This window comes from Falco naumanni, chromosome 5 (assembly GCF_017639655.2).
Source record: "Falco naumanni isolate bFalNau1 chromosome 5, bFalNau1.pat, whole genome shotgun sequence".
NCBI lineage: Eukaryota > Metazoa > Chordata > Aves > Falconiformes > Falconidae > Falco > Falco naumanni.
This window is the reverse complement of record NC_054058.1, coordinates 83,524,231-83,548,166: the sequence shown is the minus strand read 5'-3', so window position 1 is coordinate 83,548,166 and position 23,936 is coordinate 83,524,231. Positions and strand designations below refer to the sequence as shown.

At 39.0% G+C, this 23,936-nt stretch overlaps 1 protein-coding gene across 2 annotated transcripts in view; it reads left to right on the top strand.

Annotated features, from left to right (window-relative positions):
* Positions 1 to 23,643, top strand: part of SLC13A1 (solute carrier family 13 member 1) — a 29,113-nt gene extending 5,470 nt beyond the window's left edge. The window contains exons 4-15 of one of the 2 annotated variants that reach the window (XM_040596527.1): positions 1,901 to 2,088; positions 2,665 to 2,722; positions 2,812 to 2,878; positions 3,402 to 3,562; positions 8,111 to 8,230; positions 9,445 to 9,543; positions 9,633 to 9,734; positions 15,850 to 15,953; positions 16,850 to 16,959; positions 17,568 to 17,729; positions 18,654 to 18,791; positions 18,893 to 23,643. In XM_040596527.1, coding sequence (XP_040452461.1) covers positions 1,901 to 2,088; positions 2,665 to 2,722; positions 2,812 to 2,878; positions 3,402 to 3,562; positions 8,111 to 8,230; positions 9,445 to 9,543; positions 9,633 to 9,734; positions 15,850 to 15,953; positions 16,850 to 16,959; positions 17,568 to 17,729; positions 18,654 to 18,791; positions 18,893 to 19,036 — 1,453 coding nt within the window. In that variant the 3' untranslated portion in view covers positions 19,037 to 23,643. Of the gene's footprint in view, positions 1 to 1,900; positions 2,089 to 2,664; positions 2,723 to 2,811; positions 2,888 to 3,401; positions 3,563 to 8,110; positions 8,231 to 9,444; positions 9,544 to 9,632; positions 9,735 to 15,849; positions 15,954 to 16,849; positions 16,960 to 17,567; positions 17,730 to 18,653; positions 18,792 to 18,892 lie in introns of both variants that reach the window. The other variant, XM_040596526.1, reaches the window with a different exon arrangement.
* Positions 23,644 to 23,936: the final 293 nt, after the last annotated feature.

Here is a 23,936-nt window from a genome sequence, read left to right as displayed (position 1 = left end):
TGAAAACCCAGATTTTCCCAACTTCCATCTGAGGACCTAATCAAAAAATGCATAAATTTAATGGATTTTATTCTACTGATGAAAATTGGTGTCGAATCAGGTCCACCACTCGCAGGTCTGCAGATCATTTCATCATTATGCAATTAAAAGTGCACAGAGAAATGACAAGGTGCCCTGACTGAGAAAAAATAAAGTTTGAAATGTTATTGCTATTAGCTGAAATGAAAGAATAGGAGAGACATTTTGAATGGCATTTTTATGTTATATAATATGATTTACATTATTTTTGTATCAAATCTAGTCTTAATGTGTTGAGTAATCCTTCCAGTTTTTGTGAAGCTTTTGGTCAAGACTAGGCAATGAATGTTATAAATTGCACAAATGACTTCTCAGAAAATGCTGCACCACAGTCCCACCACTCACAGTTGTTCTCTTGCTGTGGTGATGCATGGCAGGTGTTTAATGATACCGCCAACACCTTGGGACAGGACATTAAGAGGACTACTCTCATTTACAACTGCAAGAGATGCATTAAAATGATGACGTGGCCTGTATTCTAAGTTTACTTTCCAGCTTCACCAGATAGGACATGGAATATTTGTGTTTTGTTGTGTAAAACTAGAATGACTCCAGTCACTGATGCATTTCAGTGCATTGAACTAGTGCAATCAGGAACTGCAAGAGTTAGCCATGAGCCAGCAGTGTGCCCTGGTGGCCAAGAAGGCCAGTGGGATCCCGGGGGCATTAGGAGGATCGTGGCCAGCAGGTCGAGGGAGGTGATCCTGCCCCTCTGCCCGGCCCTGGTGAGGCCACATCTGGAGCGCTGTGTCCAGTGCTGGGCTCCCCAGTTCAAGGGAGACAGGGAACTACTGGAGAGGGCCCAGCGGAGGCTACAGGGATGGTGGGGGACTGGAGCATCTCCCCTGTGAGGGAAGGCTGAGGGAGCTGGGCCTGTGTAGCCTGGGGAAGAGAAGGCTGAGAGGGGATCTTGTCAATGAATATAAATATTTTAAGGTGAGTGTCAAGAGGATGGGGCTCTTTTCACTCTTTTCAGTGATTCCCAATGACAGGACAAGAGGCAACTGGCACAAACTGCAACACAAGAAGTTCTACCTGAATATGAGGAAGGACTTCTTCACCTTGAGGGTGGCAGAGCACTGAAACAGGCTGACAGAGAGGCTGTGGAGTCTCCTTCTCTGGAGACATTCAAAGCCCACCTGGACGTGTCTCTGTGCCACCTGCTGTAGGTGAAGCTGCTTTAGCAGAGGGTTGGACTGGATGATCTCCAGAGGTCCTTTCCAACCCCGATCAGTCTGTGATTCTGTGCTTTGTATTAGATTTAGCATAAACTGTGCCAAGACCAGACTAAGACACTGTAATGACCTTCACTTTCCCATTTAATATCAAATAAGATGTTTGTTGAAACACAAATAATCCCTACTCCTGTCTTGGTGCTATGATTCAGAACTAAGTTATGTACCATTTCCTGAATTTTTATTCCTATAACACTTGGACTGGTATCTACAGGATTTACAGACTAAGTGATAAGTCCAAGGGTTTGACCTAGCTTGCACAATATGGGATTAACAACACTAACAGTATATTTTTGAAGTTGTGACATGCATGGTGCTCTTTCTTCAAAGATGATTCATTCTGTAAATAGATATTATTGCTTCTGTTTTAATTTGTAATATAGTTGATCCTTTAACTCTAAAATACAATAATTTCAATGTCTTTGATCAAGATAATTTTAATTCATAAACAAGTCAATCACAAGTTTTAAATTTTCAGAGTTTCCTACATTCAAGCTTTCTGTTGAAAATACTTTCCATTTATATTCAATAAAGTGGTGATAGGAGGTGTTGCTGTAGCAGCCACAGACTCTTCTCCCCTTTTCCAGGCTTATGCTGGGTTTCATGGTTAGCTGTGCCTTCTTGTCAATGTGGCTCAGCAACACCTCTGCTGCTGCCATGGTGATGCCAATTGTAGAGGCTGTTGCTCAGCAGATCATCAGAGCTGAAACAGAAGCTGATGTGCTGGAGATGTCTTGCTCTAATGGCTCCATCAACCTGGCACTGGAGCTGGACGGTAGGCATGCAGTTTTTGTCTTTGCCCATTCTCGCTCTGCAGAGAAATAAACACTGCATAAAGCTGAGTGGCTAGGGAAGTGCTAGCATCATTACATGCTTCATTATAAGACTTCTCTTGGATTACTGCATGTGAGGTCTCTCATGTTCACAGAGATTAATTAAAGATGAACAGGTGCAGAATATGGCAGTTGTAATGAGAGGAGGGGGAGAAGAGAAAAGAGGGTGGCTTGTTCAGCTTAATAAAACGTCTGAAATGAAATATGGCTACAGGCTATAAATACATTGGGGTTTAACGTTGGCAAAAGAAAAGAGCTCTAGGGTAACCTGGGAGAACAAATCAATCTGAACCGGTTGGATTGTAAATGAGTAAGTTTGCTCCTTATTAGAAGATTCAGACTCTGGGGAATAGAAGTCACAAAGGAGTAGGCCACAGCTTGGCTGTTTTTAAGTTTGGCACTTGCAAATGTATTCATGGGATGATGTGAAGTGATTGCATGGGATGGGACATGCTGATGGAGCCTTTCCAGTTTAGCTCCCTTAAATACTTATCTGTCTTTGCATCAATGTCTTACAGAAAATATAGCAGAATGTGAAAGCAGTGACTGGAAAAAGAAAGAAAAACAAGTTAATGGGTAATAGTTATTCATTTACTAAATTCTCTTCCAAGAATTCATCTGAATAGTATATCCGTTTATTACAATACCTGCCTTTGTTTTTCCAGATATGACAATGATGTGGGTAGTACTGTGTGCACAATTGAAAAAGAAAATGAAAAAGAAAAGAAACAGGTACTTAAGGTACTTAAGGTGCCTTTTTGTTATGCAGCTAATATGTGTACCTTAGTTTTAAATTAAATCTCACTTCTATTGTAACACCTAACATGGCACAGCCAGCAGTGAAGTTAGTTTCATGGGAATGAGATACATGTGTAGATCCACAAATACATATAGTTTGCTTATGTAGTTATTTCATTAGTGGTTTTGTGCTCCCAGTGTATTTTACACAAGTTAAAGCAACGTCACCAGAGTACAAACTCTGTATATCAGGTGTGTATATATATCAGCATATGTAATGGAAGTTCTTACCTAAAGACTGAGACAGCTCAGGCAAAGGTCTTCAGGATTTGACCTTCCTTCCTTTTTCTTTGCATGAACAATTGTGGTACTACTGTGACAGCAAACCAAACCATGCTGTGTATAGCTATACTGCCAGCAAACTGTCTGGCTCTTCTGGGACATCCTGCAATCCTATTTTTGCCCTTAATGATGAGCCCTTCCTATATATTAATTGGTGTATATTCTCTCTAAGCAGAACCTACCGCCTACTGAAACAGGGAGAAAAAGCAAAAAGGACAAATACAGTGGGATTTTCAAAGTGATGTGCTTATGTGTTGCTTATTCTGCTACCATTGGAGGACTGACCACAATCACAGGAACATCAACTAATCTGATCTTTGCTGAGCAGTTCAACACGTAAGAGACTGTACTAAATTATGTGTATTCTTCTTAATCCAGAATTTTAACTGTTCTTTCTTGAGCTTACGTGGCTCCTCTAAAATCCATTAGAAACCTTACCCTTTGATTTGATATTATTTTATTATATTACTTTTTACTTTTTGTTAAAGAGATAAAATGAAATTGCATTATTGTATTTACTTTACACTGGGAAATAAGCGATCACCCAATACATGCAACAAGATGACCATTCTTCAGTTAAGTAGTACTTTAGTCTTTGAATAGCTGCATGGAAAAAGGTGGGTTTATCTGAGGAGCAAGACACTACTTAGCAGGAATATGACAGACATTATCTGGCCTTAAAGGACTGTTACTCATTTCTAAGTACAGCAGGAGCTAAGTTCAGGTCTGCTTAGCAAAGAGCATCAGGAGACTTCCAGGAGGCTGTGCCTAGTGTATTGTTGAAATAGGAATCTAGGTCCATTATCCAAAGAGAAAGCAAATAATTTCAAACCAGCCTGAAACTTTGCATTCAGTGAAACATTTTGTTTTGAGGTTATTAAAACCATTCATTAATATTCCTTTTCTTTCCTAAGTAGAACTACTTTGAAAAGAAAACTGGCAGTTTTCATTCCAAACCTTTTGAAAAACCAATAGGTCTTGCTGAACTTTTTTTTTTCTTCTGCAAACTGCTCATTGCTAGAAATATTCCTACTCTAATTTAAAACAGAACACAATCCTTTTATTACCCTCTGTCCACTATTCTGTACCGCACATGACAAAATGGTGAAAAAACTGTTATTAGTAGATTTTCTTCCAACCTGTGTTCCATGAATGGATGAAATTTGACTTCAGCATGCTGCTGAAAGAGAACTGAAGTGGTACAGCACGTGCTAAGGGAATAGCAACAATGCAAACCATATGCAAATTATAAGAATGCCTGTTATTGGGGCCAAAGAAGGGCAGCCTATGGCATAATAAGCCCTTCAGGCTTCAGCTTTTAGACACATAAACACTTCTGGTTCAAGCAGGCTTCACACTCAGGTGCCTGGAAGAATCCAAGATTGATTACTAGGGGTAAGAACTGCTCTTGTTCATTTCACTGAAGTTGTAGGAAACCTGAAGAAAATTGGCTTGCAGCTGCTTTTTCAGTTTGCCTTAGTTGTGAACAATCTCTTCAAGAATGTATAAGCAGGCTGTTGTTTTCTCCCTGTGCCTTCACCCTCTGCTAGGAGCATGTGCTGTACATGGAGTACTGCATGCGTAATCCAGTTATATTTCCCACCAGGATTTTGTTTAACCTTTATGTAACCACTGCTCCTAATCCATAACTTAAGATGAATCTACCACCTAACTGTGTAAATATTTTTATCTTTAACTGTCTTCCTCCCCTTCTCCTTAGAGGCTTTGTTTGTATTTATGCCCTGTCTGAGGTGGGAAGTGACCTCTTAGCATGGCTTGGACACATTTTCTGTCTAACTTCACGTATCATAAGCATCTGAAGTAAAATAATTCAGCAAAAGAGCTGTACATAGAACATATTCCTGGGTTTCACACTCAGTGGCAAAACACTTAAAATGGTGCTATGAAATGCCATATTCTTCATATCTTCCCTATTTCAGCATTAAAGAATTTGGAATTAGAGTTTATGTTCTCTACTTCCCTCCTTTTCGTTTGTCACATGAAGAGGAAGCCAGTGTATCTGTGTTAGCCCTGGAGCCTGTGTGCTGCCGGGATCCCTCAGCCTGCTGTTGATTTAGGACATGCAATTACGCTGTGTTCCACAGGGCAGAAGGAAACAGTGGCAATGCTAAGCACGCCTGCCAGTGAGACCAGCTTCCATAAGGGCTCCTTTTCAAGACAAATTTGTTACTGAGCCTCTCAGGGTCAGTCTATTCATTCTTCAATTGTATGCAAAGAGAAGCTACAGTATAGCATCTAGAATATATCCAACTAGTAAATAAAAAGGAAAACAAAGAAAGTAAAAAGTATTGGCTAACTCACCGAGAAGTTGTGTAACCAGCTAGTACGATGAGCACTGGTCTGCTCACCACTGCCCATAAAATACTGAGAAGCCTTTACTGGCTAGTGAGGTATCAGTGAGGATGAGATGGGCTGGTCCTCGATGCTCCCTGGAACAGATCCTCATTGATGCTGGGTCTCTTTCTTCTGACTACATGCTTTTGCCTTTAGCATTTTCTCTCTTTCTGTATTGTTGTTTTTCCTCTTGAATCCTGCATGCTGCTGCAAATCCCCATGTCAGTTATCTCACTACTGCAGTTTTACCTCTCTAATCTTGCCCAGCTTGCTGTAGAAACTTTCCCACAGCTTTTTCCCACACAAAGCAGTTTCTTCAGCCCTGCAAGCCAAGTTTCACAGCTGGGCCGTAGCAGAGCAGGGCTGTGGATCCTAGGAGCACAGGCAGCTGCACCCCAGGGTGTGGGGAAGGCTGTGGAGACGTTAGAGAGAGAAATGCTTACCACATAACATTGTGTCAGGGACAAAACTGAATTCTCCTATGTTTGTGGAAGAGTAAATCCTACAATCAAACCTTTGGTTCTCTAGTCTGACTCACTGACAGGTTACTCAATTTCCTGAATCCTATTCTGGTAACTGACTTTGTCCTTCCAACATGGAGAATCAAACTTTGCCAACATTACACTATTTCCAACCTAGGTGATCTTATAAAAGTCATAAAAGGAATAATTTTATCTGGATTTGTTCTATGAACCAAATTTGTTGCCATTTGTGGTGTTTGCCTAGGAAGGGTTTATTGTTATTGGCACTAAATCACTGTAAAATGAGGATTATTAAAATCAATCACACTTTTTTCATTTTCCATTGGAAATGGGTCTAGGAAATAGTTCAGTGTGTCCTGTCCATCCTTGCCTCAGGCAAGACCTGTAGTAAATAAGCCAACAATAACAGATAATCCAACCCATGCTATATAACAGGTCATTTTTAAAATCATTGAAACTGATCATCCAGTCTACCTGAGGAATATTTGCTCTGGAGATGAAGAATACCTAACTTTAATATTTGGATTACTAGAAATACTTACATATACATTCAGCCCTGTACAAACTTACTGTGAAACCTGACCACAGTATATTATATAACTGAATTGACTCTTTAACATAAAGTTTTCAAGAGCTTGTTTGGTTGCTAAGTGAGGAATTGTCACACGTAATTCAGGAAAGATCATAAACACTTTACAAGTGATGAAACATTAAATCATTGCTATGCTGATGTCAGTTTTTCCTATCTTGCAATTCGTACATTCAAAAATCAATGTGGCTAATCATGTAAGAAAAGGTAAATAGCCACGGAATCATTAAATTATATGTAATAGCACAATGCTTTTTCTTGTTCCAGTGTCACTGTCTCATCACTATGTACGGTTGCAATTTAGAGCATCATCTCAAGAAATAGGTAGGAGTCCCTGTTGGCACTTTAATTGCAATATATGTAAGCATAATAATAAATATAAATCAATCCTAAAATTTGCACAATACTTGAGAGAGTGTTTATAATAAGCATTTATTGCCTCAAACACCTACGTGACCATCTGAATTCCTTTTCTCGTAGCAAGGTCTGAAATACAAAAGATTAGCTAGTAGTTGGAAATAGTTGCTACTGCCTCTGTCTGGACACTGTGATTTCCCTTCTGATTTTTGCATTGATGAGGAAGGCTGTTCAAGGAGGCTAGAATTTTCTCACTTTTAGCATTAAGAGCTCTCTCAGTAGAGGTGGAGAAGCTCAAAATCAGAATAACAACTTCTGTTGATAAAGTAAATTGGAAAACAGGATTCATTTACATGGGCGATTTGCCTATCTGGCATCTATTTCATTCAACAGTAAACTGATTTCTTTCAGAGAACCAAAGCCCATTTTTCCCTTTTTTAAAATGCATATGGCAGGGTGAGCTCTGATTGAATGGCCCATATCCATAAACAGTAGATTAAGACAGCCTCAAAGAGACAAGGTGACTGGAGAGAAAAGCCACCTAACAAATGAACATTCCTACCTTTCCTAGAAATTAGTAATAATAATTTGGGTTTAAATCGGTTTTGAATCCCTTATGGAACCTTAAACAATATTAGTCTCAATGTTGTCTCCCTCCCACCCTGTTCCTGATCACAACCACTGCAGGACTCACTGTTGTCTGTTACATTCATTGGAGCTTGTTCATTTGAGTATATTTTCTTGTGCTAAAGTCTCCTCTCAAAGAACTGCTTTTCTTCAAGTTCTGTTTCTTTGTGGTCCTAGTGGCCCGTAACACTGTGAGTGGCCCTTCCTTGCCCACTGAACTCAGGTTAGACACACCTGGATAGGTGTCAGGTCCCCACAGCTGTTGCTGATCTAGTGCTCAAATAACTGGCACTGCTAGTTCCTGCAGTGGTTGTGATCAGGAACAGGGTGGGAGGGAGAGGACACCAGAGGCTACCTCGTGCTGAAGTCAGCTGCCAGCCAGGACAGCTCTCTTGCAGCAGGGTTTTCTGGCACTTCTCACAAGTCTTTGTTCCTTTGCAAAACTCAGCTGAACAGTTTTTTACTTTCATCCAGACGTTACCCGGCTTGCCAGTGCATCAATTTTGGATCCTGGTTTATCCTTTCCATCCCCATCGCAGTTATTATTCTGCTGCTCTCCTGGGTCTGGCTCCAGTGGCTTTTCCTTGGGTTTGAGTAAGTAAATGTAATCAATAAAACTAAAGGTTGATGATATAAGAGATACCTTGTAGCAGGAGTAAACATTGCATCTAAGTTTAACAGGCTCAATAGGAAGATAATGCCGCAACAGTGATTTTGCATCATAGATTCTGATTTAGGCTGAGTCTTTGGATGGGACAAGAATTTTCTGAAGTGAGGACTCTTGCCTGTTCAACCCAATGTGAAAATTCTGTATCACAAATGGTGGTACCCATTCCTTTAGAACATGCACACATCATCATTAAACAGTGCATGTGTGCAAGACAGAAGAATACTGATTTTTTTTTTTATACATTTTAGTCTAAGACCAGAAGATTTATAGTCAGGATGTTGCCATTCACTGGAGTCAGGGATTGGCTTGAATACCTGAGCAATATCTGTGTTTATAAACTGGATGATTGTATTTGTAAATGTGAAGTAAAAAACTTCCACTTTTCCAAATTTATATGTGGTGGTATGCTGGGGGGTGGGTTCCCCTCCAGAGCTTGTCCTTTTAAGGTTTTGGAGAGGACAGTATTTCTTTTGTGCTGATTCTTCAAAGCCTTGTTCTCCATGAGTTCACTAACATCTGTAGAGATAACAATGACACCAGTCTTCCACAGTTATGGGGCTACTTATGGTGCAAGAGATAAAGAGTGAGACTGTGTACCCTTAAGCAGACTTAGAGTCATCCCATGCTTACCACTCTATATGTGAACGCTTATTGTTTCATTTTTCTTGATTGTTTCGATAGTGTTCTATTTAAGAGTGTATAAGGGTCGTTCATATCCAAGAATGCAAACCTAGTCATAGCAAACAGTCTGCTGATCAGTACGCAGGCTACTCATGCAACAGAAGCTTTTTCATTGCAAAACAAAGTAAAGCGAAGTTGTAGATGACTTTCTTTAAATAGCCAGGCTATGCGTCTGAATGTTTCAATTAGTTTTCATGATTAAAGTTTCATCCTTCTTGGGCAAATGAGGTAGTCGATAACAGGACACATTTTGTTGCTGCCTCTGTCAATCTCCCACTGTGTTTTGTCAATTAATTCCAATATACTTAGTTTGGTGTGTGATAATTATATGGGCAATATTGCATTGTAAAGTGAAAAATTTACTTTTGTAAAGTGCTATTGGTAACTGGAAAGTTTGGACTTTTTTTTTTCTGTATACACTTAATTTATCATTTAATACTGCTAATTTACATCCCAGTTTTAAAAACATGTTCAAGTGTGGCAAGAAGAAAACAGCTAGAGAAGAGGCATCAGCACAGGTGATTCAGAAGGAGTACAAGAAGCTTGGACCAATGAGGTATGTAAAACTATAAATCTGCAAACAATAGTGAGTAAATCCAATTATGGATTCAGGAAAATGTATAACCCATTCTGTTTCTGCTGTAGCTACCCAGAAGCTGTTACGCTTGTCCTATTCATTCTAATGACCCTGCTGTGGTTCACCAGAGAGCCTGGCTTCATCCCAGGATGGTCTTCACTTTTCCCAAAGTAAGTAATCTTTCTGGTACACCAACAAGAACTGTACTGTGTCATAACTACAGACCTTCTTTTCTTCTCAATTTTTAAAAACAATAAAACAACAACAATAAAAAACAACAACAAAAACCCCACCTTTTGACATTACAGAAACATTCCAGGCTGAAGTTGTTGAAAACCTTTGTAGTGTATGCAGAATAGGTAAATGCCAGCAATTTCATAGACATGCAACATCTGAAATGTGCCCAATCCATTACAAGATAGAATAATTTGCCTCTTAAAAGGGATTATGCTTAGGTTTTAGACTTGACCCAGTGAGGAAGAATGCATAACAATTGATGCTACGTTACCAAATCTGCAATTTCTAGAATAAATTTTTGGTTAGAATTTTTTTATCTACTGCCCTTGGTACCAGCCACAATTGTATGCAACATCCCTTTCTTTGATAGCTCTAATTAATGCTATAAATTACTCTCTGTTCATACATATCTCAATGTCATAGTTCAACTAACTACTAGAAAGGCAGGAACAATTCAGGAACTATTACATTTTTTTGCTTTTTGCTGCAGTCCATTCCCCAGGATCACCTAGACTTTTTTTTTTTTTTCCCCTAAGAAATCAGTAGCTCTTGCAAGAACTTAGAGGACTGTGGTATCTCCTGTTGTCTTCCTGTATTACTGTAATTTCAGTTCTGTTCTTCTGTGATAAAGTTCTGAGCTTTACTCTGGAGTACTGGGAAGTAGATGCAAGATATGGATAAGCAGGACTTGTGTTTGATTAGGTCTTTCTGGATTTAACATTTATTACTGGATGGGTCAAAGGCTGATGCTGGATTTAGATGGTAATTTGCCATTTTTTTTTCCTGTGTGTCTGTCATTTACAACATGTGAACATTCATCCATCATGCCTCTTCTCTTAAAATATTTTCCCACCATTCGTACACTTGCACACCCTCCACAGTACTCTGGCAGAAAGTCTGGTACAGGATGTTACAAGGAGTAATTGTGGCCATTTGAAGATTTAAAATGCAAACCAAATTATTTTGTGTAAAAATAACATTAAAAAGTGTATTAAAACCCAAGATTATTATAAAATAATTTACTTTTTAATTACCAAAAAAATTTCCAAAGAATATTTTTTTTCCTTATAACAACAGCAGAGCTGATGATAATTTTATCATATGAAACACTATGTTCTTGAAGGGGTTTTGTAGTCCTGACCTAATCAAGCAATCAGCTAGCTAAGTAATCAGGCTGGCTTTGCTTCTCTTTCTGCTTCATATTAACATCCAGTGCTCATCAAGCACCATTTAACGAGATACATCTGATACTGAAAAACAGACATTGTTTACAGCCTTTCAAATATGGGACTTATGGCTCAAATGAATCGGTACAGATATCTGCATTTTCCTGTTTGAAGTTGTGTGGTTACCACTGTCCGAGGATTTTATTCACTGGCAGGGAAAAGCGGAATATTCATATAATAAGTGGTTACAGGTTCTGCACGGGGGATGTTACTTTGTGGATGCCCTCTGGTGTTTTCCCTGGAAAGAAATGCAAGAACATATCATATCACATCAGGCTGAATCGTGTTATAATTTGGGTGAGGTAACCTGAAGAGAAACAAAGCTTGTGTTATGCCCTAACAAAACCTTTAAGGGGAAAGAAAACATTTCTTACTATTCAGACCTTGCCTATGTCTAGATAGCTTTCATTTCTCAATCAATGGCATTAACAGGCATAAAACCAGGCAATTAGGGTTTTACTTTTCTAAGCAATGAAAACTTCTCAGCAAAGATACGTGAGTGGGTCAAGGAGCCAGCACAGGTACAGCTGTGAGTATTAGTAAGCCATCTTTAAAGAAAACAAAAAACCAGGAAAAAGAACTGAAAACCCAGGAACTGTGCTTCTATCAATGGTTACGTTGCACTCATCACTTGGTGTCCAAGAGGCTTCTAGCAGTGCATGAACTGCAGCTGACTTCTCTCACATGCTTGTTCCCTAATGCCTGGGCATACAAAATGGTTCAGCGTTTTGGATTTAAGTATACTGATAGGCATGTGCAAAACTTCCATAAGTTTATGTTACAGCAAACAACTGTAAGGAAATATTCTCTGCCCTTAGAGGTCTGATTTCTTAATAGAAATCTGATAGTACTTACTTTCTGCAGAATCTTATCCCGTTGTCCCAAGTCAGCCTCAGGGAAGCTCTGTCACCTGCACGGATGAGCTTTGTCCTTATGAAAAGCCGCAATGTCAGAGCTATAAGTAACCTTGAGACCCTCCTGGATGAGTGAGGAGGTCCTGTTAGGTGGTAATCACACCACTCCCAGGGTCTTAAACCAGGCAAGACCATCAGTTCATTTATTCTAACTTGCTGAAGATCAGAAAAACTACATAATTCTCTGTGTTAAGCCCAGTGCAGATTTATTTTATTAGAACATGAATTCCCAGAAAGCAACAAGGCTTGATTTCAGGGTGACAAAGAACAGGTTCCTCATATTTTAGAATTTACCACTTCCCTTGACTGTCTGTTCTGGTGGATAATCACCTCTGTTGCCAAACTAAACAATACAAACTCGCACCTTGTTTTCTGTCTGAATATAGCTTCCAGCCATCTGGTTTTGTCTTTCCCTGCTGGATTAAAAATTTTCTGTGAAAGGTTCTTTAAGGATATGTGTATCTGGTTTAACTGCATCACACTATAAGCTTTGTTTTGACAAACCAAATGGAATGCTCAAAGTTTTGCTTCAGGACAAAAATACCTATCACTTCCACCACCCATGTTTGTGTTCTCAGCCACTTGTGTCCATCCTCACAAGATACTGAATACCCCTTTAAAATTCAGACTTTTTTTAAAATCCCAGCAGAAATATTGGTATTTAATGATGATAACTCCCCAGTTTTTAAGGGATACTTTTTGAAATGTCAGCCAATTTTTAATCGATATTTGTGCTGTATCAGTATTGAGTAGAACTCAATTTTAAGCTTCATTGTCAGATGCCTTCCAAATACACATTGACTTTACCACTCAATTTTACTTAAGAATATTTCGTAGATCTGTTAAAGACTAATCCTTCCTTTACTGTCCTGCTCTGAGCTCTTGTTACCCCTCTCTGGAGGCAGACAGCAGGATGTTTTAATAAATATTGTATAACACTATAGAGAGCAGCACAAGGTAAAAAAGTCTGTTTCCTCCCCATCTGTTGACAGCACAGGATCACACATAGTTTCTGGTACAGCAGTTTCCTTCCACATCATGGCCTGATTCCAGGCTGTAGGTATTAGGTTCAATTAAAGGAGTTTCAAGTTGGCCTTTGGCCAGGACTTTATGGACCTCATAAGAAACAGAAAGTTCAGCACTGGGCTGCAGCTGATTACAGCTGTCATATGCAAGGTGGACTTCCCTCACACTTCCTCAGATTATTTCTCAAGTGTAATCTTTCTTTTTTCTGCACAGTTTATTCCTTTCTTACTTCCAGTATAAGGCAACTATGTACTTTTGCCCACAGCCCTGTTCTCTACAATGATCTCAGTTGGAGTAATTTTGAGATCTCCGTAATCCCCAGCTTTGTTGCTTCCTTAGAGGACAATCAGATTTGCAGTGTTATAAGCAGGTAGATGTTGTAGATGCAATTGTGTTACAGCTTGAATGAATGGACTTTGAAACAAGTTTATCTCAAAATTTGATGATTATAAAAAGCTTCTGTTTGGAATGGTGCCATATGTGTCTTCATAGTAGTATGACTAGCACTAGGATGTTGTGCGTGTCCCGAGCAGGTTTTCTGAGAATGGTGTTTTGCATCAGGAAGTCTGTTTTTGTGAGCAAAACTTTGCACCTCTGTAGTTCAACAAGGTGAAGTGCAAAGTCCTGCACCTGGGGAGGAACAACCCCAGGTACCAGTACACCTTGGGAACCACCCAGTTAGAATGCAGCTTGGTGGATAAGGACCTGGGGTCCTGGTGGACACCAAGCAGAACATGAGCCAGCAACATGCCCTTGCTGCAAAGAAAGCAAATGGTATCCTCGGCTGTGTTAGGAGGAGTGTTGCCAGCAGGTCAGGGGAGGAGATTCTTCCCCTCTGCTCAGCACTGGTGAGGCCATACCGGGAATGCTACATCCAGTTCTGAGCTCCCCAGTACAAGACACAGATATACTGGAGAGAGTCCAACAAAGGGCCATGAAGATGACTAAGGGACTGAAACATCTCTTCTGTAAGGAGGGACTGAGTGAGCTGGAACTGTTTAGCCTGCAGAAGGGAAGGTTGCAGGGGCATCTTGTCAATGTCTACAAATACTTGGAAGTGTGCAAAGAGGTCAGAGCCAGGCCCTTCTCAGTGGTGCCCAGTGACAGTACAAGAGGAAACGGTCACAAATGGAAACATAGGGGGTTTCTCCTGAACATCAGGAAATGCTTTTTACCTGTAAGGGTGACCAAACACTGTCACAGATTGCCCAGAGAGGTTGTGGAGTCTCCATTCTTGGAGATATTCAAAAGCCATCTTGACAAGGTCCTGGGCAACTGGCTCTGGGTGACTGTGCTTCAGCAGGGGTGGGGTGGGCCAGATGACCTCCAGAAGTCCCTTCCAACCTCGATCATCCTGTGAAGATGCAGCTGCCTAGAAGAAAGCAGCAGCATGAATTGTTTCTGTATCTAATTCTTGCCTTCCTTCAAAACTCCTAGCAAGTCTTAAAGACTGCAGGATAGGATCCTAGAGGAAAAGATTTTCTGCTCTTTAGAGCCTGTGCATCTGGTCCTAGGCTAAGTGTGATATATAGGCAGAAGACTCTGCCTTAAGAAACCCTAACAAAATAATAATCTGGTTTTTAAAAGTGTTTTCTGTGCTAGCAGACAATAGGAAGCAGGAGACAATATATTTAAGGTTGTTAAAGCAAATGGATCTGCCAGATTATACATTTGTAACATATAACTGGGAGTTGATTTTTCCCTTTCAGAGAAAAGCCCTGGTTGAGTATAAAACCTTAAGCTGCTGGGAAGTTATACGTGGACCTACTGTAGCTGCATATGCAGAAAAGCATATGGCATGAGGCTGAGAGGACAAATATATTGGTATATTGGTTCGGGAAACTTACAGAAAATATAATAACAAAGCTTAGGAAATGTTAGTTCTAACTTTCTTCAGCAAAATTGTTAGTAATTTGAGTGACCATCTTGACTGAAATAAGACAGACTGGGATATGACACCACCTAACAGTGTTTAACTGAATCGGATGGATGTGTTAAAAGAGCCTTAGAGCTCAGCTTTACACTTTACCTTATCTTGGGGCTACTCTGTAGAAGTTAGAAGGGTATTGGATCACTTCACGAAACACTAGTGCAAGAAATTCTCAGGCACTGGAAATGACCACAATAAACATGGCCCTTGAGTCTATGATCCTAATCGTGACAGCCATAGGAGGATGATAATAAAGCTCTGCTGCCTTCTTTTAAGCTACAAAAGCATCATCCTTTGTGGGTATGCACAGTGCTCTTAAGGTCTCTTGGACTGAATCTATTACAGAGCATATTAAAGTTATTAAATTTATCATTGAACTGTGAAAAATCAGTTGTTTAAGCATGAGCTGTTCCCAAACATTTCCCTCCCCCAGTTTATTTCTGTGTGACAAAATAATACCTGCTTACTCGAGATGCTTATTTACAAATTTAGAGTGCTTGCATCTAGTATTTCTACAGAGTTGGTGAACTGACCTTGGCTGGCCGCCAGACATCCACCCAGTCGCTCTCTCACTCAGAAAATAAGGTCAAAAAGCTTGTGAGTCGAGATGTAGAGAGATCCCTTAACAGTTACAATCACAGGCAAAACAGGCTTGATTTTGGGAAACGTAATTTAATTTCATTGCCACTTAAAAATAGAGTTGGATGGCAAGAAACAAAGACAAAAATTGAAAACCTTTCCCCCACCCCTTTTCTTTCTTAACTTCACTCCTTCATTCCCGAATCCTCTACCTCTTTCCACTGCACCAAGTGGTGGCCAGCAGTGGGGAATGGGGGGTTGTGGTCAGTCCATAACAGCTCCTTTCTGCTGCTCCATCCTCCTCCTCACCTGTTTCCCCTGCTCTGCCTGACTATGTGTTTATGTGGCTTTTTTCTTGTTAACTTCTCCTTAGGTATAAAGGCTATGCTACAGATTCAACAACTGCCTTAGTGATAGGCCTCCTGTTCTTTATTATTCCAGCAAAAACATTGTCTAGGACTTCAAATGGAGAAAACAGTTGAGTATATTTTGATGTGGATTTTACTACTATAAGGTATCTAAGATACTACCATAAATATAACTTATTGCACTTGTTACAGGAATGTAGTTAAGTACTAATGTTACAATCTTAATGCAAGATAATATCCTACTGTGAAATAAAGCATCCCTGGCCTGGAAGTCAGTGCCAACAATTAAGCAATGTAAGCAGCAGGGGCTGGTGCTGTGCAGGAACCTGCTACGTGCAGCCCACAGCTGCCAATGGAAACCACCTTCCCATTGACGGCACTGGGCTTTGAATGGGACTGCATGGGACAGGGTTGGGTTTATTTTTTGGAAATGCTACTGCTTATTTAAGATACTCTATAAAATGTAACATGTTAAATGAGTCCATTCTCATTAAATTTTCCCCCCTTCAAAATGGAATTTACCCTGGTTAAAGTATACCTCTGGCCTGTCCTCTTTATGCATTCAATCCTGCTGCTGAAATCAATGAGATCTGGGGGTTCACGGAGAATGCAATATCAGAACCTAAATGAGTCTAAGTAAAACAGCATTTGCCCAGCAATCTCTCTGAATAGTGCAGTTTTACTCAGTAAATTAAACTCACAGTTACCCCGTAGCTATCTTCCACATAGGGAAGGAGGGGAGAGGGGCCAATGGTCCACCAGTGGAAACCGTTACAGCTCTGCTGTCTTCAGGCTGTGACAGTTTTCACCAGCGAAGGATCTGTCCCAGGAAGTACAGGTTGTTCATGTCAAAGAGTTTTTCTTGTTACAATGATGAGATTTTGCCTTTGAGTATTTCCCAAGTACTTCCTTAGAGAGGTTATTTCAAGATGTTTTCCACTATGTTTTTAAATGTTGGTGGGGGTTTTAGTGTTTGGGTTTTTTTTTTAATTTTTTTTTCTCTAGCTGTTTTTGGTTACACTCCACTGATTACTTGGAAGGAATTTCAGTCATGCATGCCCTGGGAAATAGCTATTCTTGTTGGTGGCGGGTTTGCCCTGGCAGACGGCTGTGAGGTAATGCAATTTATAGAAGATACTGAACAATTAGCATGACCCACATCAGGAACAAATCAGACATGCAGTGAATTCACAGTTATTGTTGTGTTTTAGCAAGTTATTCTGTATCAATATTGAACTTGATAAATATGGCAAATATTCACGAGGTTCAGAAAGCAGGGTTACAAAAAAAGGAGTTTGCTTTGTCTTCAAAGAATATGCACAATGATGGCTACTGTTTGTTATTTGATTTAAACCTGATGGTGGTAGGAGTTGTGTACGTACACTGTTTCCAAAGCCTTAGGGTTAATGTCCTATGTCACTGAAGTATGTCCCATGCAGAGCTCTGCTGGCTACTCCAGTAAATCATACAGATTTGGGCCCAAACTCTGGTTATAAAGCCTGATATATGCATATTACAATTTTTTTGATTATGATTACTCTAAATGTCTCAGAGGTACAAATATAAATAAATGGAATATAGTTTGCATGGGTTCCTATAAACCACCATTGAATTAGAAAGATGTGCTTAAAAACACGTGGTAGTAATCTGTCCTATACCATTTATTAAATTTTCTTTTTAGTGATCAGTAAAACATAACCACGTTGTCATGTTTCTTATGCAGGTTTCAAAACTTTCTGAGTGGGTAGCAAGTAAATTGACCCCACTAGGATCATTACCCTTGTGGCTCGTTATTCTGATATCGTGCCTTATCGTCACTTCAGTAACAGAAGTGGCCAGCAATCCAGCTACCATCACGATATTTTTGCCCATACTATCACCTTTGGTGAGTATGACACAATTGTTTTTAATCAGAATCTGTTCTTATCATCCATGTAATAATACAGCTGATCAAAGAAGCAGTTTTTAAGTTTCTACAAAATAATTAATGCATTTTTTTTGCTGTGCTGTGTTGTGCATTGGATACCTGGGGGTTTTGGGCCTTCCTTTACAAGGGATGCTGAAAATTCAGTAAAATTAGGTAGAAGTTCAACACTCAGAAATTGATGCTGTTATTCCTATTTGTGAATAGTTGAAGCACTTGAAAAGGAAGCCCTCTCAATGTATCTTCATGATCACATCTTCAGTGAAAATGGTTAACACTGCAACTTTCAAGCTGTCAGAAAAGAGAGGGCTAATAATGTGCTTTAGATGTACTTCTCATTTCTTCTCTCCTTAGCTCAATTGTGTCCTTTCTTATCATCTTTATCAAAAAACCCAATTCTTTCTTCTTCAGAACTTACTGATCACCTTCTAGTCTGTAGATTTTCCTCTTAGCCAGCCTATACACACATTAATGCCTTTCCCTCTCTTACAAAGAAACCTTAGTCCTCACTTCATTGAATCCCTCCTATGTATTATAAACAAATTAAATTTTATAAACTTTATTGCAGTATTTTTGCTTTTAGTGCTTGTGCAATATGCATACTCTTTGCAACAGTCTTATTTTATGGACTCAACTACAATTAGAAAACATCAGGTGTGAATTTAAAGTTCTGTAGCTATTCTGTATTAGAATCACCTTTTCTCTTCTGAAGCATTCCCAGATATAATCTCAAAAATGAATAATCAGAAAAGGTTATTTCTCACTATTTAAACTGGCAGTTCTGTTCACACATCATTTGTGTTAATGCAATAAGTTTGTATTTATCTATTTCATTTGGCAAAGGTGTCCCTTGACAGCTGTTCCCTCTCTTTTATTCTGCGATAGGCTGAAGCCATTCATGTGAACCCACTTTTCATTTTGATACCTGCTACCCTGTGTACTTCCTTCGCGTTCCTGCTTCCTGTAGCCAACCCAGCCAATGCTATTGTATTTTCATATGGTCACTTAACTATTATGGACATGGTGAGTTTTAAGCAAAACACACTAGAGGGGATTTTTAACATTTTTAAAACTTTCTTCAGTGTCTTGATGAAACTTTCTGCTTTCTTTTTCCTCTCATTTAGGTGAAAGCTGGTTTGGGCATTAACATCGTTGGAGTCGCTGTAGTTATGCTTGCCATTATGACATGGATAGTGCCTATATTCGATCTCTTTACTTACCCAAGTTGGGCACCAAACATTTCTGCTACAAATAACACTGGGCTGTAAAGAAAAAAAATCCTGTGGATTGGTTAGGATTGGGTTTGTTTCTTTTCTTTTCCACTGATTTGTGGTGAGTCACTTAAATGCTTTTTGTCACAATGATAAGGAACTATTTTACTATAAATGCCGTATTTCACAGTCCCAGAGACCGGACATCCAGTTTGAGAGTTTTATTAGGAAGAGTGATAAACTATCTAAATATCATAAAGTTAGATCAAGTTTCTAATATAGTTCAGCTAGTCTGAATTTTTGTATCTTCATGTTATGAAGGAAAAAATAAATGTGCATAGCCATTATCGCTGGCAGTTTGCCCCCATTCTCAGGGTAGTGGAATTATGAGATTTAGATTTTATTATTTCAAATACATTTTCTGACTATTCGGTGATATTGGGAGTTTTTCAAAGAACATATTAGTTTCCTGTTTTTTTAGATTCAAACTCTGTTTGAAACAGTGTTGATCACAAACAAAAGATCAGGCAGGGGACTGCCTTGAACACATAGTTTACAGTCCTGTCAAAAATGCACAGAAAACGGGGAAGAGGGGCATGACCACTTACATAACACTTTATCTGTTAAGCACTTTGTAATCTGGAAGAATACATACTTAAACATATGTTTAGTCTGCCTCCTTCCAGGACCTCGCTGAAATAAGTCATTGTTGTCACTTAGTATTTTTCTGGATAGACATGTATTGATAGACCTGAGTCAACCTATATGTATGGAGACTAAATTACCGTCATACATCTCTGCCAAAAGTAGATATATGAAAGCACAAGGCAGAGTGCTGAAGATGTGATGCCGATTCCATCAATCAAGACTACGGTGCATCTTCATCAGGAGGCTCGTGATCTCTACAGGACAGATGGCTGTTTAAGGTTACTAGACTATGTTAATGTTGTAAACACAAAGTGCAGTGTAGTGAGAATGGAAGTTTGGAATTCAAAGATACCTGCAAGTGATGACGTCTTACAGGGTTGTTACATGTTTTTCACAAGAAGGACTACAGCATTGTTCTTATCACATGTGGGGAAGACCCATGAAAATGTGTAAAGAGCATTTAGTTAGTAAACTGAATCAAAACTGCAGCTATTTAGCTTGGGTCATCCCCTGGGGCACCTCTGTGATGGTTGTGAAGATGGTTGTTTACAGATAGTGTAAATTATCCATTTTTACTAACAAGAAAAAAAGCACTTTTGTTTTTTGATTAGATGGTTTACACCTACTTTTGATAGTGCATATTTAGAGTAGAGATATCGGTCATGATTTCTATAATGCCAGAATACAGTGTATAGGATTGTTATATATGTAGTTTGCTTCTATTAGCTAATAGTTGCAAATGCAGCTGCAATGAGTTATTACAAAAGCCCTTTTGATGGTTTAATGTGAGTAAATGCTATCTGTACATGCCATCACACTTTTTGGCCTGACTGAGGCTGCTATCTCTTTAGAATGGCTACCTCCCTTTTCTTGTTCGTTTTTTTTCTTTTTTTCTTTTTTTTTTTTTTTTGGGTGGTGGGGTATCTTTTATATAGTGCTTGGCAAAATAGAGCTATGTCCATGACTAGGCCAATTAGGAACTGCCACTATACATGCTAATAATGCTAACTGATCCCCTATAGTAATGATTACAGATATGCAACACTTGGCTAAATGAAGCCTCTAATTCATCAGCTGCTAGAGTAAAATGCTTATGCAAGTCACTAACCCAAGATATAAATCTTGGATTACATCATATGGTGTCTTCCCAGACAAGGAGCTCATGGTTTATATAGGCCTTTGGTCCTACAGGCACGAAGAGGAGAACGAACTAAGAGGCTGCTCTTGCTTTAAAGTTCCAAATTATCACCTTTCCAGTTCTGTCAGTAATTTCCAGATTATTCAAGAGCAGTGGAAACAACAGTGAATCATAGAATATTACAAGTGGAAGAGATCTCAGCAGACTTTCTCATCCAATCCCTTACTCAAAGCAAGGTTAGCACTGAATTCAGACCAGGTTGCTCAGGGATTTGTCTAATCACATCTTGAAAATCTCCAAGACACAGACTGCACAGCTTCCCTGGGTAATGTTCTCCTGTGCTTTACTGTCCTTGTGGTGAAATGTTTTGTGTTTAAAAACATGAACAAATATATTCATTTTAGTGGAATAGACTATAATTTTTCTTCCTCTTATTTGGAATCTATTTTTTTCTGTGTGAAACTTTTTAAAAAAAAAAAAAAACGACACATGATAAAGGGAGACAGTCCCCTTTGTGGCCTTACATTCACCACTCCCAGTGGACATGACATTTTCAGTCTTCACTGGTCTGCTTTGTAAAGAATCATCAGTATTATAATCATATGGCAACTGTTGTTCAGCCAGAGGAAATTTGTTGACTGCTTACGAGCTCTCCCACAGTTTTATTGATGTTCACAATACAGAACTGGCTGTTGTAACCTCAGCCATGAACATGACATTGAGGTCTGCAGAGGTCCACTGCTCTGTGAAATCATGCTTTGATATCTGTATTTTCTTCAAGTTGCATATCTTCATGGAAGAAAACAATCATTTTGCACCATTTAAGAGAACTCATCAGAAGCTGTCAACTGTAGTAAGTGCTACAATTTTTTTTACAAAAAAAAAAGCTGAAGCTCAGTTTGTGTCGGATGACTTTCAGCTGTTCATTTGCTTTAATTTTTGGCTTGTTCATAGGATCGTAGATAATAAGATAAGAAAGGCCCATCGTGTCTGAACCCTCACATGATGCAGACCATAGAATTTCCCTAAACTATTTTTGCAGGACAGAGCGTGATAAAGTATCTTATCAAACAAGAAAGAAGATTCAAGTTGTTTAATGAAGGAATGCATGTTTTAAAACTATTTTCACCACAATCTGTGTACGCAGTGAATAATATGCAAAGAGAAAAGGGAGAGATGTGTAAAGTAAAGAAAGTTAGTAATCTGTTGGGCTGTGTGTATTATAAGTTATCAAAATGAAATGCAGAATTATAAGTAAACTGACTTTCAGTGAGCAGGATCTTAACTGTCATAATGTAACAAATCAGTGACAAAAATAAAACAATCAAACATGAATTTTTTGAGAGATTGTATCCTGTAAGCAGACCAGTCATTAATAAACAAGTTGGTAGCAGTGGGAATGTAGGGTTTCACCATGATTTTTTTTCTCCTTGTTTTGCTGAAAGTTTAAAGAATGGGTGAGACACAGTCTTTGGCTGAGTGGTTATTAATGCTAACCTATTTTTTATGAACCTTTTAAGTGAAAATGAACAACTCTGCAGTGCAGAGATTAATATTGTTAGGGCTGTCTCACCTGAGAGCTTTGAAATGGAGGAAAAAGATAATTTCAAAGTGTTTGGCTTTCTGATTGCCCAGTGGATGGATTTGGCTCTGACTGCAGGCGCAGAGCACTGTGCTGATGGCCGGCAGATAATGTGCTCTTCATGTGTCACTATTATATTCCTTGCTTTGTCCAGAGTTTGTGAGTATTGTGACAAATGGTGGAAATGCATCTATAATTATTTTAAGAGTTGATTAATATATGATGACTACATTAACTATTTGCTAATTGCTTTGTGCATAATTTTCATATAAAATGGTGTGCTTTTTTCTTTGTCTTAGCTAAGTCTATTGTATTAGTACGTAAGTAATATTTATGACTTACTATTTATTTGTGACCCCATTCCTGTTGAATTAAATGGAGCCTTTGCCTTGTACTTCACCAGGAGAGATGTGCAGGGTCTTTGTTGTCCTTTTGTATGGCTCTGTTATGTTTAATATTCTTGCACTTTGCTTTTGGAACATGTGGTTTTAGATTACCAGAAACCACAAAACAAGTGAACCCTGGAAAAAGATTCTTGACTGTTCTGTTACTGTAATCAGATAGATCAATCTTGCAGTGTAAATCCCCTTATGTACTTTTAATGAAGTATCTGTGTTTGTTTACTGCAGGGGTCTTGTTTGAAGTCAACCAGCTTAGAGCCCAAAGGCGCTCTGAGGAGCAATGCAGCACAGCAGATCAGGGAGGGTGTAGCGTAAAAAAAACCCACAAACCTTATACCCTGGATCTCACAACTTTTTGATTAAGTGTGGGTACCAAACCAGTTAGCATACTAATTACAACAATCAAAAGTCCGTTGCGCGTTACGTGCAGTTGCTGGCAGGAGCGGAAGGTTTCCAGTGACCCTTTAGGTGCACAGGAGCCCAGTGCTGCCACGCTGTCCCACCCACTCAGAGTATTCCCCAGTGGTCAGGTCTGCACAGATGTCAGATTGCTTTGCAGCTATTAGTGATAAATGATAACTTCAGTTATCAGCTTAGTTCTTTGTCTTTCTAAGGCTGATTTGATGATTTATGGTTTTTAAAAATTACTGAACTCTTTGTCCGTGTCATTCCTTAATACTGTTGCCTTGTGGTTTTGGACGCTGTTGTATGTTACTTTACCTGCACAATGTTCAATTTCTGTACAACTTTCCTTTACAATACTGATTTACTGTTTTAAAAATAAATATTTTGTAAATGCTATACAGTCCAACATATATTTAGTGATAAATTAACAAGAACTAAACTTGTGGTCTGTGAGGAAATGTTAACTTTCAATAAAAGTGCCTGAGATTTCTTAAAACATTTTATTGTTATATCTCAACACCCGATATACATAGCAAAGGATCACCTGTTGAGAATAGTTTAAACTTACTGGATATCAGAAAAGTCCGCTTTTAAAATAATTTAAAAAGGAGAAAGGTTTTTCAGCTTTATAAAGCAGTTGTAGTAAAAATTCTGCTCTCTGCTAGGTTCCTCTACAAACACCGAATAAATATATCACAGTCTCTAACTGTTTGGTGCTTCATTAGAAAACCAGAAAGCAATGCATATACCTGTGCAAAACAGTCCCTGCGTACCTGCTACCTG